Source organism: Leptonychotes weddellii, chromosome 3 (assembly GCF_054177405.1).
Source record: "Leptonychotes weddellii isolate Sample4059 chromosome 3, ASM5417740v2, whole genome shotgun sequence".
Taxonomy (NCBI): Eukaryota; Metazoa; Chordata; class Mammalia; order Carnivora; family Phocidae; genus Leptonychotes; species Leptonychotes weddellii.
The window spans coordinates 25634870-25651788 of record NC_138371.1 but is presented as its reverse complement, the minus strand read 5'-3'; the positions used below and the strand labels follow the sequence as shown (position 1 = coordinate 25651788).

General features: G+C 43.1%; 1 protein-coding gene across 2 annotated transcripts in view; it reads left to right on the top strand.

Moving 5' to 3' along the window:
- The first annotated feature begins 10955 nt into the window (after positions 1-10955).
- Positions 10956-16919, top strand: part of CCNYL1 (cyclin Y like 1) — a 36770-nt gene continuing 30806 nt past the window's right edge. Inside the window, exon 1 of one of the 2 annotated variants that reach the window (XM_006733372.3) lies at positions 10956-11349. In XM_006733372.3, the coding sequence (XP_006733435.1) occupies positions 11124-11349 (226 nt within the window). In that variant the 5' untranslated portion in view covers positions 10956-11123. The remainder of the gene's footprint in view (positions 11350-16919) is intronic. The other variant, XM_006733371.3, reaches the window with a different exon arrangement.

Below are 16919 nucleotides of genomic sequence, written 5' to 3'. Positions count from 1 at the left end.
GCTCACCCTAATGATCTAATTTTAACTTATTACCTCTCTAAAGACACTATCTCCAAATATAGTCACGTTGTGCGGGAGTGGGGGTTAGGACTTCAACATATGAATGGGGGGAGGATACAGTTCAGCCCCAAACAGCTTCCTATCACAGAAGACTCCCTGACAACATCCAAAATAGTGTCCCTATTAGCTGACAGATTTTTTAAAAAGATTTTATTTATTTGACAGAGAGAGACACAGCGAGAGAGGGAACAAAAGCAGAGGGAGAGGGAGAGGGAGAAGCAGGCTTCCCACGGAGCAGAAAGCCCGATGTGGGACTCGATCCCAGGATCCTGGGATCATGATCTGAGCTGAAGGCAGACGCTTAACCGACTGAGCCACCCAGGCGTCCCTAACTGACACACATTTATTCATTTATTTTTCGAAGGTCTTCCTCTATTTAATTTTTTTTTAAAGATTTTATTTATTTGTCAGAAAGAGAGAGGGAGATCACAAGCAGGCTGCAGGCAGAGAGAGAAGCAGGCTCCCCGCTGAGCGAGGAGCCCGATGCGGGGCTCGATCCCAGGACCCTGGAATCATGACCTGAGCGAAGGCAGATGCTTAATGACTGAGCCACCCAGGTGTCCCTGGTCTTCCTCTATTTAAATGTCAACCCTAGAGGGACAAATTCTGTTTTGTTAACTGATACATCTCCAGTGCCTACCTAGTCGCTGCCTGGAGAGTAGCAGGCCCTCAATAAATATTCATGAACCAGTGAATGCATATTATGAAGCTATTGCAAATTACACTGCAAAACATCAACGACAGAAAAAGATGCTCATGGGATACTGTTAGGAAAGCATGTTAAAAACAACTGCGTGTGTAGCATTTTATTTTTAAATCGTATGCATGTAATTTATCTTTATTAAAATAAAACTTAGAAATGCAACAAAACACTAATAGTGGGGTGGTTCTTGGTGTAGGATTTTGATTTATTTTGATTTCTCTCACTTATGTGTATTTTCTTATTTCTCTTCAAAGAATATATATTACTTCTGTACCAGGAAAAAACTTATTAAAAATTAACAGAAGATATTTTTGTCATGACTTTTAGCTGGCTATTAAGAGGAAAAAATACATTATTAATCCTTTTTGTGGGGACACAGTGAATGGGCAGTCTCTCGGAGCACAGACTACGGAGTCAAGTCCTCACTTTCTACTTTCTAGATTTGTCTTCTTAGGCACGTCGGTCACATGCACTGAGTCCCTGTTTCTCATCTGTAAAATGCGGTAATAGTGGTCCACAGAAGACTTGGGCTGTCTTTCATCCCTGACTAGAATTTGATTTTTCTCATCTCAGTGATTTGGAAATTTCAAGACACCAAGGATCAGAGACCAGTCCAAGGGTTTGGCTCGCCCTCTCTTCCCTCCCCAGGGCAGGCCAAGCAGTATCCAGATAACCCTTCAATTGTTTCTGGGCTTAAGACCTGGTCTGAGGAGAGGTGAGTGAGGCACTTGCCACAGGAGTCCCATGTAAGGGGGCACAAACACTCAGTAATTAAGATAGATAGATAAATAAGTAGCATGTTTTGAAAAATAAAATTATGTTAAAAATCTATAATGAACAAAATACCAACAATTTTAATAAAGGTGGGATAAGTATTACCAATTTCCCCTTTGCCTCAGGCTCCATTATGGCTCAATGTGTTACTGCTTCCAGCCCATAGCCTGAAGGTAGGGAACCTGCAATTATTCAAATCATTATTAATTACTACTCAATTATAATTAATTATCCAAAGGATCCTGAGCCTCAGAATCGCCATTGTTCACTCTGTGATTGTTTTGGCTTCTAGTCAAGCCCCTGTAGGGATACCCATAGAGAAAGGCGTATTTTTCTGACCCTGTTTATTTCTTTCTCCTCTAGAGACACCTAATCCCAAATGCAAACCAATCAGCCATCTTACCTCACCGAAGACTCTGAGGGGCAAGCGTCTCCCTATTCTTTTATAGAAACATAAATTGCGGGGCGCCTGGGTGGCTCAGTTGGTTAAGCGACTGCCTTCGGCTCAGGTCATGATCCTGGAGTCCTGGGATCGAGTCCCGCATGGGGCTCCCTGCTCGGCGGGGAACCTGCTTCTCCCTCTGACCCTCCCCCATCTCGTGCTCTCTCTCTCTGTCTCATTCTCTCTCTCAAATAAATAAATAAAATCTTTAAAAAAAGAAAAAGAAAGAAACATAAATTGCCAGCAAAGTATGATCTCTACCCAAAAGAGTGCTAAGCAGAGTTTGCCGATGTGGCAGGCTCCTCCCTTGATACTTTTGGGGAAGGGCACATAGACCTTGGCATACCTTGCTTCAAAAGTAGGCAATAGCAAACAGCATGCTCCTTCCATCTACTTCCCGGAAGGAAAAATCTTTATGTAATGGCAACAGATGGGTCAATGGTGCCACGTGGAGAGTTGCCCTGAGGGGCTTTCATATTACCACATCCTGAGATTTTGGTGGCTATATTAGTTTATGCATGTAAAGCACTTCACAGTGCATGTTCGCAGGGAAATTACTAGTTAAACATAGCAATGACGGTAACATTTAAAGTCATGTTTTCATGCGATGGTTTCATTTTACACTGGACACTTCATTTGCTGAAACCATAGATTCTAAGTTGCTCTACCAAAGTAATCTCTAGAAAGATGCGACGTTGTCAGCATGTAGATTTTAGGAGATTTCTCCGATTGCTCCTAAATTTGATTTAATGTGAATGCTATTTTCAAACATACAATTCGAAACATCACAAAACGCACGTAACCAATGGCAAATTTGTTTCTGAAAGCACCTGCAGAAATCTGTGTTCTTTCTAACTACTAAAACGCTCAGAGAGCAAGGAGGGAAAGGGATTGCTTAGATGCCAGGTAGTGCAGAAGACTTAGATTTGGTTACAGTACATTTAACATGATCCATTGTAAGGTGATGATCTGGACAAACTTGGTAATAGTGAAGGAACTGGCTTGGTGGCGGGGGCGGGGGGGGTTGTTTTAATTGAAGGAATGTTGCTCACCACGCCTCTCCCTCCCCCACATTTTTATATTAAATCGTGTTTAGCAGAGAAATGAAACCCACTGGGATTTTATATTTGCGTCCAATAAGTCTGACTACTCTGAGACCACCACACCCTGAGGGATACCCAACCAGTCCCTGATGTTCTGGCCTCGGCAGACCAGGCCCCTGATGTGTGAGTGAAGAAGCTGCCTGGGCCCTCGGGCCGCAGGAGTCACGACCTGCAGAAGGCCGGAGGAGCCCAGCTGACAGCCAGAACTGCTGCTCCAGACCCCAGGTGAGCCATCCTGGCCAGCTCCAGTGGCCAGACTCGCTCCAGCTGAGGCCGCGGGGAGCTGGGGCGCGCATGCCCAGTTCTCACCGTGTCCTGCCTGCTGTCCTCACCCACACACACTTGAGGGCGTTATAAAATAGCTGTGGTTTTAAACAATGCTGTCAGGGAACAGAAGCTAGAAGCAGAGGCACAAAAGAGAATAGAGAATACCGAAAAATAAGGAATGGTTACAATCGCTCTTGAATTGTGATTGTTGGTCCTCTCAGATTCAAATTTTTTCATTCAAGTATCCTCTCATTCCAGAAAAGTGTATGAGAGAGCTGTAAGCCAGGCATTATACTTAGCGCTGGGGATACAAAACCTGAATAAAATAGCTCTGTCCTCAGGGGAGTGCCTAGTTTAATGGGGGTGGGGGGAGGCGGTTCAAACAAGTAAGCAATTCTCATACAATGTGATACAAGGCTGCATCCTGGCCAAGGTTTGCAGAAGGGACTGATTGCCCCGAAGATGCAGAATTTTAGTCTTAAGGAAGTCAAAGAAGCTTGGCCGCAGGCTCTGCTTGATATAAGCCTCAGAGCATGAGTAGAGGTTGACCGAATGGCCCAGGTGGGGCAGCTGCAACACGCCAACAGGCAGACTGGGTTGGGGTGCGGGCTTCAGCTGCTACCACTTCTGTTGTCTCAGTTTTCCTTTGCCTCTTCTCGGCCAAGCATTGGCTCTATAACCAGACTATCTTTTTTTTTTTTTTCAGAAGAGTATTCTATGTTATCTGCATAGTAAATAGAACAGAGAAGACATAGCTCATGGGATGTGGGGCATCACTCAGAGAAGCACCCTTACAGAAGCGGGGCCTGCTCAGCAGAGGGGCCAAAGCCCTAGCTTCCCCCCTCCCCAAATGCAATCTAAGTTGTTCGTTTTGTTTTTGCTGTTGTTTTTCTAAGTGCACTTTCTCTACAAACATGTCTCTTAAGACAAATTTCCTGGTCCCTACATCTATCCAGTTGGCCATCCTAATCCCTTATGATAGAAAATTCTAGAGGTAGTGCAGGGTGGACTCCGCACTGTGAGGATAAAGATGGATCTGTCTCCACAACAGGGCAATAGAGTCATCACGAGGAAAAGATCATGCCCTAAAATCTATGAGCTCTGTTCCTAGGGGACAAACTTGGTTAAAAAGGCTTCTTTAAACTTTTCCCTGCTGTCAAGTTTAATGAGACTCCTCCTCCTACAGTGTTTCTAATATCAACTTGACTTCAGGAAGCTGCTGTCAAAAAGGCTACCCGAAGACATGGAGGGGAACGTGTTAGATCACTGCAAGAAAAAGGTTCTAACTTCAGTAAGCCACCTTGGCCAAGGATTCCATTTTAAGAGTAAAACTGACACATCTAAGATTGACACATCTTAAAAGCAACAAGGTATCACTCAAGTGAAACAAGTGGGAATAGTGAAGCCTGTTGGGGGTGGGGTGGGTAAGGAGGATCCGCAAGATAGGGAAAAACAACTGAAATCATTTAATGTATTTATTTCTACTCAACCTAGTTCTTTTTTTCTTTTTTAAGATTTTATTTATTTATTTGAGAGAGAGAGAACACCAGTGGGCTGAGGGGCAGAGGGAAAAGAAGACTCCCTTCTGAGAAGGGAGCCTAATGCAGGGCTTAATCCTGGGACTCCGGGATCACAACCCGAGCCAAAGGCAGACGCTTAACCGACTGAGCCACCCAGGGACTCCTCTACTTGGCCTTGTTCTAAAGTGGATTTGGCAGTGAGTTTATTTCCGGGGCAAGCGTGCAGGTCAGCTCTTTCTAGAAACTAGTTAAGTGCAGATCACATGCCTTTATAGCCTTTGGATCTGGGAGTAGAACTGGCATCTGCTTCAGAAAACCAGGAGCCTGAACAGCTGTGGGCTAAGATTTTAGATTACCTATAGCACTTAGACAAATGCAACTGGAAGCAAATAAGCCATTAAACAGCAAAGAAGAGAAAAGGCTCCAGGAAAAGCAAAAAGAAAATCCTGGGCTCTTAAAACTATAGGCCCTTCCTAGAACTTGTCCTAGAAAGTGCCCCGATGTTTGGAGTTGTAATCACAGTGGACATTCGGGCATGTCGAGGCACTGGATAGTTTTCTTAAGTATAATCACCAGCACTATCAAATGACCCACTTACTGAAAAATACCAATTATAATTTTCTAAAGTCAGGAATGAGAAAAGTCAAGTTGTTCCACGTCAGATCAGATATAGTAATAATTCTTAGCATTTTGTCATTGAGAATATGGTGATAAGGGTAGACTCTCTGCCCAGAAAAAAATGTACATATTACTTACACACAAAATCCTATTCTGTGACTAGTCATTATAGTCAAGATGGAATCCAATTAGTCACAACACACATATGATATATATTCCTAATCACTTGACTGCCATAAAATCTTTCTTGCATCTAAGCCAGTTTTGTTCTATAGCTTAAGCCTCGCTCCACTTTTTCTGTCATCTTAGCTTAAAAGATCATTACAGAACTCTTTGTATAAATTTTCATATATGCTTGCAAAGGGATATGAAATTTTATCATGATCCCTTTTGCTTTAAGCTGAAACTTCTCTAATCTTTCCTTACAGATTGTAGCATAGAGTGCTAGTTACTGTCCAATACCCAGTTATCCCTTCTGCATTAGTTACTCAGCTATATGATTACGTTTTCTGAGTCTTTCTTGCAGCTACGTGTGGCCATATGACCAAGCTTTAAATCAATGATATATAAGTTCTATGCTATGTGCATCTTCTTAAAAATCTCCATTCTTTTCCCCCACCCTGATGTCTGGAATGAAGAAAAAAAAAGTTAGGCAGGAGAGGAAAATTAATTATAATCTATTATATGGCTCAAATAGAATAGAATACAAGGCCCTAAAAATGTAACTACCAATTATTAATCTAATTAAAGAGGCACCTGGGTGGCTCAGTCATTAAGTGTCTGCCTTGGGATCAGGTCATGATCTCGGGGTCCTGGGAACCAGCCCTGCCTGGGGCTCCCTGCTCAGCCGGGAGCCTGCCTCTCTCTCTCCCTCTGCTGCTCCCCCTGCTTGTGCGCACGCTCTCTCTCTCTCAAATAAATAAATAAAATCTTAAAAAAAAAAAATTCCTCCCAGGGGATATTCAGCCATCAGTAGGCACATGCAAGGTTTCAGGTTCTATCACAGAATCAAACTCTGCTTAATTCAAATCACATTACTACTCTTTGCTTCCCTTTGTTCTATCATCGGAGGACAGAGTTTTTTCTTAATGCTCTCCAGTGTCCTCTTCAAACAAAATATTTTAAAATCTATTTTTATAACAATGCTTTCCAATGTTTTCTTAGCAAGATTTAAGATTCTTTCATTTTCAAGGTCATACATATCTATTTTGATGTGTGTCTATTGTTAAATGCAAGCACTATTTTATAACATAATCTTAGGCATTGTCTCAAGTCTACAAGAATCATCCAAAATGGCATTTGTAGGGGTTCCTGGGTGGCGCAGTTGGTTAAGCGACCGACTCTTGGTTTTGGCTGGGGTCCTAATCTCAGGATTGTAGGATCGAGCTCGCGCTGGGCTCCATACTCAGTGCAGAGTCTGCTTGGGATTCTCTCTGCTCATCCTGCCACATGCTCATGCACTCTCTCTAAAATAAATAAATTTGGGGGGCACCTGGGTGGCTCAGTTGGCTAAGCGTCTGCCTTCAGCTCCGGTCATGATCCTGGGGTCCTGGGATCAAGCCCTATGTCTGGCTCCCTGCTCAGTGGGGAGTCTGCTTCTCCCTCTGCCCCTCCCCCTGCTTGTGCTCTTTCTCTCAAATAAATAAGTAAAATCTTAAAAAAAATAAACAAAATGGCGTCCCATGACATTCCTAGAACTTCAGACAATATTATTATTATCATGGAATGTAGTCACTGAGGATTTAACAAGATATTCACTGAAACCTAGACTTTACTGAATCTTTTGCCATTCTACTGTGGTTTCCCACATTTCAATTTATTGCCTATTTTTGTCCCCAAACCTTATTTACATCTTTTAAACAATTAAATTAAGCATTCATCATCTCTGCTTCTCTGATTTTTAGATCTTTATCTTTTTTTTTTTTCTTTTGAGTATAGTTGACACACAATGTTACATTAGGTTCGGGTGTGCCTGCTTCTCTGATTTTTGAGGTTACCTTTTCTTTCTGCCATCCTAATAAAGGGGGACATTCCTCCCTTCGGTCCTTTTTTGGGTACCTTATGTGGTTAAAGGGTTTGTAAATGTTCATACTTTTTGCAATTACATGTCATTTTCTTCTTATTTTTGTTTTTACTTGCACCCCAGAGTTGATGCAATTTCTTTTAACTTTTGGGGGGGAATAATAGCCCCATCTACTTTTGCGACATACCTGTTTATACTAGAGCTCCTTGATTCATGGTCAAATCTCTCTACAATTTACCCACCTTTGAGGGAAGATATTTACATTTTGTAAATAAGTATATTGAGCTTTTATAAAGTGCTGACTTCTCTACACATTGTCCTCTCTTTCCCAGAGGAGCTTTCCAAATAGAAGCTTATTAAAATAGAGAAACATAGAGTCACCAGATGAGCACTTCCTAAGCCTCTCCTTTATCAGAAATGTCTGTGTGGCCACACAGGTCCTTTCTTCTTCCTTGCTTTCCTATCAGTCCAAAGCTAATCTATCCCGGCTCTGGAGTACATCCACTTCTGCCTCCTTGGGGACCTTGCTTCTTTAATTCTCTCATCTTCCGTAACTTCAAACTTTTTTTCTCCATTGACTCTTACCTTTAACATATAAATAGACTCACTTTTTTGGGGGGTGGATCTTAAAAAAGAAATCCTTGATCATACATCTCCCTCTAACTACTACGCATCTCTCTTCTCAGTCAAATGTTTGGGAAGAGAAGCTCTCGGTTCTGGTCTTCCCTGTCTCACCTCCAATTCATTTCTTTATTCACTACCTGCCATCTGCCTCACCCACATCCTCAGTCTCCCAGTTGCCATAGCCAATGGCATTTGTAACTTTCCCACCCTTGACTCTTCAGGGAATTGCTTATTGCATGCCTACTGGCCAGGCACTGTTCTAGGTGCCGCCCTGTAATGAGAGGCAGATGTGACCCCCACCCTCACGGGACTCACTTGATCCATCAGCCATTCCTGATTAACACTCAGGTCCCTTGAATTCACAGGTCACCTTTTCAGGCTTTACTTAAATGCCGCTTAAATCTCTCTCTTCTCCAGTCTTTCTTTTTTTAAAATCTTTTTAATTACACACATCTTTTTAAGACAATCATTTCTGTACCCATGGCTTAAATTACTTTCTATATATTCTAATGACAACACAATTTTACATGTTTTTCATTTAAGTTTTATTTTACATAAAATGCTTCATTTACTAAAACTATAGATTCCAAGTTGTTCTATGAAAGTAGTCATTAAGAAATGTTATATTCTTGGGCGCCTGGGTGGCTCAGACGGTTAAGCGTCTGCCTTCGGCTCAGGTCATGATCCCAGGGTCCTGGGATCGAGTCCCGCATCGGGCTCCCTGCTCCTTGGGAGCCTGCTTCTCCCTCTGCTTCTCTCTCTCTCTGTCTCTCATGAATAAATAAAATCTTAAAAAAAAAAATGTTATATTCTTAGCGTGTCAACTTTAGGAAATTTCCCCAAATACACTTTTTTTCTTTTTTGGTTTAATATGCGTGTTATTTTTGAAAATACAGGTTGGGCTATCACAAAACAGACTTAATCGAAAGAGGTATATATCCAACTTTCCACCAGAGAGCTCCTTTTGGGTGTTCCACTTAACAGGCGAAAATTATCTTCCTCCTCAAGCCTGTTCCTCTTCCTGTATTCTTTCTGGGAGAGAGTCACTGTTGTCTACCCCATCCTCCAAGCCAGGACCCTAGCAGCCATTTTTGCCTCCCCCTTCACTTCTCCCTCCATATCTAGTCATCAAGCCCTTTGATTCTACCTCCCCAAAGATCTGAAGTCCTTTCCCTCCACTTCAGTCACTGCCACCGCCTTCTCTCCTAGTTGAACTTAAAGTCTCTGAACTGGTCTTGTTGCTTCCTTCAGTCTTTACTGTCGCAAGTGACCTCCCTACAAACAAACTGATAGTGACTCCTCGACTTCATATTATTCAATTGTCTCATGTTTGCAGGATAAAATCCATCCTCTTTCCCCCAGCATCTACTTTGGGGTCAGATAGATCTAGGTTTGAATCTCAGGCTCAAGCCCTTTCCAGCAGTCTGACCTCAGACAGTTGGACTCTCTAAGCCTTTGTTTTGTCATCTGTGTGAGCTCACTGAGGGCAGGAGGGTTTCCTGCATACAGTGCCTAGCATGTGGGAGAGAATGTTGAATGAAGGGAAAACACTTCAAAATCTACATTAGAAAATTGTCCTTCCTCAAAAAAAAAAAAAAAAAAATCCTGAAGTTTTACTTCTATCTTTACTTTCTGGTAATCACGATGAGGCGCCTGTGGTGATCTGCACTATCTAGGATCAAATCCTGGCCCCACACCTGAGCAATCACGTGGCCTTAGGAATGTTATTTCATCTCAATTTCTTCTGTAAAATCTGTAAAAGGATTATTTTTGAGGGTTAAATGAATACCTCACTTGGAATGGGGTTGGGCACACACTTAAGTGCTTGCCAAACGTTAACTATCATTATCATCATCAAATCAGGACCGTGTCACCCCACTTTGTGGTTCTCAATTTTGTATGAGAAAATCGTGCTTTATGCGCTGTTGGCCAAAGAAGATGAACCTGGAAACTCCTGTCGTGGAAGGGAGAAAGAGAAGGGAGAAAAGCGAGTTGGTGAATCCCAGCGCTTCTGGGCTGGGAGGGACGAGTTCGGTCCCTATTTTACGGATAACGAAAGGGAGGGTAACCTGTCCTCGAGTCTCATGCAAGACACACAGCCACAGCGCTTTGTTGAGAGCAGGACCAGGGCTCCGGGAGTTGCTGTGGTCAAGTTGCAGGCGAAAACTAAAACTTGGAAGGCAGGAGAGGAGAAGCATTTAGTTACAAAAACGGTCAACAATTCGGGTGGAACAAAGTTCGGTGACCAATACATCAAATGAGTCAGCTGTCAAACGGTGGAACCGAGTTGCTGAGGGAATCGGCTCTATACTAACAAGGCTTTCTATAAAGCCCACCGACCCAGGACGGCTTGGAGTAACAAACGCCTGCTGCGCTTCCCGCAGAACCGGAAAGCTCCCGGCTGCGCGAGATGAATGGAAACCCGAGTCCGTGGCGCGCCGCGCGGGGGGCGGAGCAGCCGCGGGGCAGGGGCGGGGCATTATGAGTCACGTGCCTCCGCTCCGAGGCGGGCGCGTGGAGGGAACTCTGAGCGTGATTGGTCCCTTGTAACCAGGTGACCATAGAATGCGTTCCGGTTGGCAGATGCCAGCCAGGCAAGCGGACTTCAGTCGGGAGGTGGCGGCGGAAGGAGGAGGAGCTCCGACCGCGCTCTCTCCCGGCAGTGGCTGCGCCTTTCAGCGCCTGTCGGGTCCCCACCCCTTTTAAATAAGCCGGGCTGGTCGCCGCCCTCACAGGCTAGTTGGCTCGGGGGAGGCGGCGGCGGCGGCGGGGCGGCGGCGGGGGTGCGGCCGGGGCCGGAGCCCTGCCCGGGGCCCGGCGGCGGGGCGGACCGGCGGGCAGCGGGCGAGGCCGCGCCTGTATGCGCGGCGCAGCCCCGGCGTAGCCCGGGGCTGCCGGTGCCGACCGCGCCATTGTTGGGGGAGGGGGTAGCTGCTGAGCGCGGCGGAGTCAGGGGCGAGCGAAGGCGGCGAGGAGTGGTAGGCGCCCCATGGGGAACACGTTGACCTGTTGCGTGTCCCCCAATGCCAGCCCCAAGCTGGGCCGGCGCACGGGGCCGGCGGAGCCCGACTACGAGTCTGAGATCTACGAGGCGGCGGCCGGGGACGCGGTGGCAGTAGCGCCGGCGCCTGCTGCAGTGGAGCCCGCCGAGTTGGATTTCGGAGCGGGCGAGGGCCACCACCTGCAGCACATCAGCGACCGGGAGATGCCTGAAGGTAAGGAGGAGGCGGGCACCTCTCGTCCGTCTCGGGGGCCGGCGCTGTCCGCTCTCGGGCGGTCCCCCGGGACGGAGCCGCCGCCTCCGGCTCCTTCCTGCCGGGAGCCGGCTTTCCCAGGGCTGGGCGCCGGGGATGAAGGCTGGCTCTGCTTGACGTCCCCACCCCTTGTTCTTTCCCCGTCGTGTCCAGCCAGTTGCTCTCCCTCTTCCCTGCCCCGAACGCTCAGTTCTTTCCCCTATTCCCATTTCCCAGCCCGGCCTGAGACCCTACAGTCCTCAACCCCTTCCTGTTTGTCGGTCTACTTAACGTGTCCGGGAACTTTATAAAGACTTTTTGGTATATTCACTCCCCAAAATGTAAATATCCCAACTTCAGAGTATCCTTACCAAAGCGAAGAAACCAGGTAAGAGCCTGATGGTATTCTTCCTCGCACCCGTTAAGGTACTTAATACGCGGGACAGTTCAGACGTATTGTTAAGGATTTGTTATTTAAATTCAAAATAGAGATTGGCCTGTGAGAGTCTATGTGGTGTTCTTAAGTAGGCTGTTTTCAACAGCCTCGATAGAGGCTGCCTTCCTCTAACTATAATTTGAAGACAGACGGAAAGAAAATGATGGGAGGAAGGGGCGTGAAATGTTATTGCCAGGGCTGCGACAATAGTTTTTATACCGAACGGAGAACCCAGGGAGTTCTCATTACTTTAAAATTCCCATTTTGACCCAAATATGTCTTCAGCCCTACCTCAGTGACTTACTTGTTGCCTGTTCTAAAAATGAGAGGCAGGGTGGTTCATGAGATTATTGGTCAGAAGTTTCCAAAGAGAAAAAAAAACCCCATAAATTTAGACTTAATTTGTAATATAAAGGTTTGGTAATTAAGGTGTCATCTTGGGGCGCCTGGGTCGCTCAGTCGGTTAAGTGCCTGCCTTCTGCTCAGGTCATGATTCCAGAGTCTTGGGATCAAGCCCCTTATGGGGCTCCCTGCTCAGCAGTGAGTCTGTTTCTCCCTCTTCCTCTGCCCCTCCACCTGCTTGTGCGTGCACGCTCTCTCTCTCAAATAAATAAATAAATAAATCTTAAAAAAAAAAAGGTGTCAGATTTTGCACAAGAATGTTTGTCTCCTAATCTCCCTCTCCTTCTCAGGCCCCCGCCCCCCCAGAATCTTGTTCAACTTTAAGAATGTTGGGGTAAAAGTTCTTCTGACTAACTGTTGGGGGAGGGGGAGAGAAAAGAGGAAATGTTTGATTTTTGCCTCTGGAATTTTGGAAAGGGATAACTAGGTAAAGATAATTCTGAGTATCTTTAATGAAGTCTTACATCCTTTGAAGTAGAAAACATTGTATCATAAAGATGTTAAAGCCCCATTAGCCCATTTGTTTCATTGAAGTGCCCCAGTTTATTTCATTATTTCCTAGAGGAAATGTCTTGTAGCTCTTTTTCTAAGTAAACTTTAGTTGGGCTGTTAATTTCTTTGAGTTATAATAATTAAGCCTGTGGATTTACCCATATGATGGACATGGCTTTGTAACTGGAAAGTACTGCTTTTTCAGAATATTGAAGTATTGTAAAAGAATGAACAAATTATATGAACTAATTGTACTTTTAAACACAAAGCATGTAAGGACATGAGAAAACTTCCGCTCTGCTTGGTGCTGTAAGGTAAGCCTCTGAGTGATTTGACAAACTAGTTAGTAGATGGGTAGTGTTGGATGAGAGACCAAAGTTGGACCTTTTTATAATTCTTTGAAGATTTGCAACACATCTTCATGTCCGCCTCATTTGGCCCTTCCAACTACAAATAAGGCCCATGTGTATTCTCCCTGTGTTGCTGATGAAGGAGGAGAGACTCCAAGATGGGCAATGACTGTGTAACACAGCTACTGAACAGAAGAGACTGACATGGAGGTGATAGATTGCCAAATTCAGTTCTAGGGATGCCTAAGAAACTCTAGAATGCATCTGGTATTTTATTATTCATCCATACGATAGGCCTATCTCCACTCACTTGTTTTGATTATTTCCATTCAAAGTTTATTGTTCACAATTCAGAAGCAACTTTTACCTCTCCCTCCTTTGTCTGTAATCATTACAATAGATAAGACTAAAAGTAGAAGCCATGATAGAGCCTAGATTAACCAGTCAGATAAATGGGTTGATGCGTTTAAAAGAGTTTGTTTGGTGATCTCTAATTAAAGCCAAGAATGCCCTGGACAGAGGAACATTAGGAAAAGCTGATAAGGTAAGGTACCCAGTATTAAGCATAGGACTATAAGGAGTGTTAAACCGGAAAAGTTAAAAAAAAAAAAAAAAGTTCATGAATACACAATTTACCTTTTGTGTTTAACATGATAGTTAAAATTCAGTTTGTCTTAATTTTCTTTGGCGTTCAATAAAATGATAAGAGAAGCCTCAATTTCAGCATTTGCCTATTAGGTTTCCATAGAAACAAGGTCAGAACACCAAATATAAAGTACAGGCACATTGAGAGTTTGCTTTTAATGTCTTTATTTCCGGCATTTTTATATCAGTTTCCCTGGAAACTAAGAAATACCTACTTAAATATAAAACATTTTGGCTTTTCTACGATGAAGAATTTAATTGGTTCATTTCTTAGACAAAATCATCCATACATAATGTTGTGCCTTGTTTTTCTGAAACATTTCAGAAGAACATGATTTCTTCAAGCCATTTCAAAGAGCTATTCCTAAGAACCTAGTGTAGATTTCATATAGACTCAAAAGAATTTTTCTACTACCTTACCTTTATCTAACAGCATTTCCACAATAACTGATGGTAGTATCAATAACACAAAATAAGACACTAACATCGTATTATCCGGCCTTATTACTGTTCATCAACTTTTCATACAGCCTTTTATGTTCCGACCTTAGAGGCTTCACTAATTTGCTGGCCAAAAATGCTCTCTCAAGTGACCCCTTCTTCCCCCTTCCCCTGAGGAGTGGGGAAGGAATTGGCAATATGATGTGGAAAAACCTCTGAGCAACAGAGCTTTCCTCTTTCCAGTAGCTATTTTAAACACATTTTTTTTTGATGACAATAGGCGTTTGCTGTAAAAGGTTTAGAAAATACAAAAAAGTCATTTACTTAGAATATCCAGAAGTTTTATTAATATTTTAGTGTTTATTCTTACTAAACCTTTCATATGTATATAAACATAACATTTTGTTTATTTCACAAAAAGAGATAACTCTTTATTTTTGCTGCTTTATAACTTTTTGTTTTAAAGACAAATAATGACCTAGAGCTCCTGGAACTGTGCTTGACACCTAGAAAGCACTCCAGGATGTATTTCCATGGAGCTGCACAAAGCTCTACCACATGCCTTTTAATAACTGTTTAGTGTACCATTAAATGCTTGGAGCACCATTCATTTACCTACCCTTTATGATTGGGCATCTCTTATAGTAAAACAGAACAGAATCCCATTATCATGCTTTATTCTGGGGACACAGATAAAAACTGGTGCATTGTACCACTCTTTAGAATTCAGATGGTATATACTTTGTCTTATGACTTAGTCATTTTGTAGGTAAAGTACTTTAACATTAAATGTCCTTATGCCAAATTGAAGCTACTGTTGGTTTTTCACTGGATGTTAGAATTCCTTTTTGAGATTTTTGTGGTTCTTGGTAGCCTGTCTTGTGTCTTTAATTCGGAATAACTACTACTCTAAGAGATCTGAAAGTAATGCTGGTCTAAGATGACTAATCAAAAGAAGCATTAGAAGAAATCTTAGTTGGGAAAACCGGGAGAAACTTAACTGGGTTTGAGTACACTGAAACAGATGTTTTTTGGGCACTGTTCCAGATGCAGGACAGACAGTGGTATACAGGATAAAGCCCCTACCCTTCACTCCTTACATTCTGGAGGGACCTAGGGGCAGACAGCACATGAATAATGAAAGAACCTCAGGTAGAGAGGTGCTGAAAGAAAGTGAAAGAAGGTCAAGGATGGGAGAAGGGCAGGTTTACAAGAAGTGGTTAAAGACTGCTGCTCTCAAGTGACAAGTACACAGCCCTAAAAGTGAGAGGGAGCTGTGGGAGAAGAGGCTTCCGAGCAGAGTTCCTCACATGGGAATATGCTGGTGCAGGCACAGGACAGAGACAGGGCATGGCAGCAGCAGGGTGAGAGGGATGCCAGCAGGGATGTGGTGGGTTCAGACCTCGTGTGCCTATCGGGCCTTCACAAAAAATAGGGATCTTAGTTTAGTTGTAATGGGAAACCAGTGGAGGATTATATGCAGGGGAATGAGCTTAATTCTTTAAAAAACGAAACACAAAAACAACAGGCTAGCCGCTGTGTGAGAATGTGTAACATAGGCATGGATGGAAGCAGGGAGACCAGGTAGAAGGCTGGTGCAGTAGAGGTGAGAGCCAAGAGTGGACTGAACAGAAAACCATACAGGCCTAAACTATGGACTGACTTATAACAAAGATATGAAGGGCAAGTCACAGAAAAAGAAATGCAGATGACCCTTAACCATGTCTTCATGCATATGTGAAATGCAAAATAAAACTATACTGTAGCTTCTCTCCTATTGAGAGAAAATCCAGTGACGCCACATTCTTTGGTGAGACTGTGAAAAAACAGTTATATTCATATATTGCTGGTGGAAATGCAAAATGGTTTGACCCCGTGAAGGGGAAATCGGCACAATCTCACAACGTTGCAGATACATTTAATCCAGAAACCCTGTCTCGAGGAATTTATTCTGAAGATATACTCCACAAATATGAAAACCACATATTCACTAAGTTTTTGTTTTAATATTTTCAAAAAGCAAAGTATTAGCAATAACTCAAATGTCCGGTAGGAGCTGGTAAAATCAACTGGTACATCCACATAGTGGAGAGCTCTGGAGCTGTAAAAAAGAGCAAGGTCTTCACTGCTGTGAAGTGATCTCCACGATATGTCACATGGAAAAAGCAAGGAGAGGACATAACAGTAATCTACATGACAGAAGCAAGGGAACTAGGTATTTGCTTAAAGAAACCAAAATCACTGAGAGAAATTCTTACTGATTGTGTGACTTTTATTCCTTTCCCTTTACTGTTAGCCGAAGCACATATTTGCTTAAGGTGGTATTTGGGTGTGAGTAATGAGTGGGCATTTCATACACTTTCTAATGAAATGCTAAATGTTCACTTTTTGCTTTTGAGTTCATTTGTAAAAGCTTTGTTTTGTCATTTATTGTGCTTTATAGGTATATCGATTGTTCTTGCATTTCTTTTGATCCTCACAGTGTTTTGAGTTACATAGTATAAAAATTAAATGTTTTACACATGAGAAGACAAGCTCTCAGAGGTATAAACTGAGTTGTCCAAGTTTTAAAAATGAGGCAATAGATCAGGGATATAAATTACAGATATATGACATACTGGAATAGAATTTATTGAATGACTTATCATGTGGGCTACTTTGGATACTACTTTTTTTTCTCACACTTTTGTGTGTGTGTGTGTATTAAAGTAATTAAGCTTTAGAATTAAAATATTAACATTGCCCAGTGTGAAATAAAAATAAAGGTAACTTGCAGCCCAGAAATG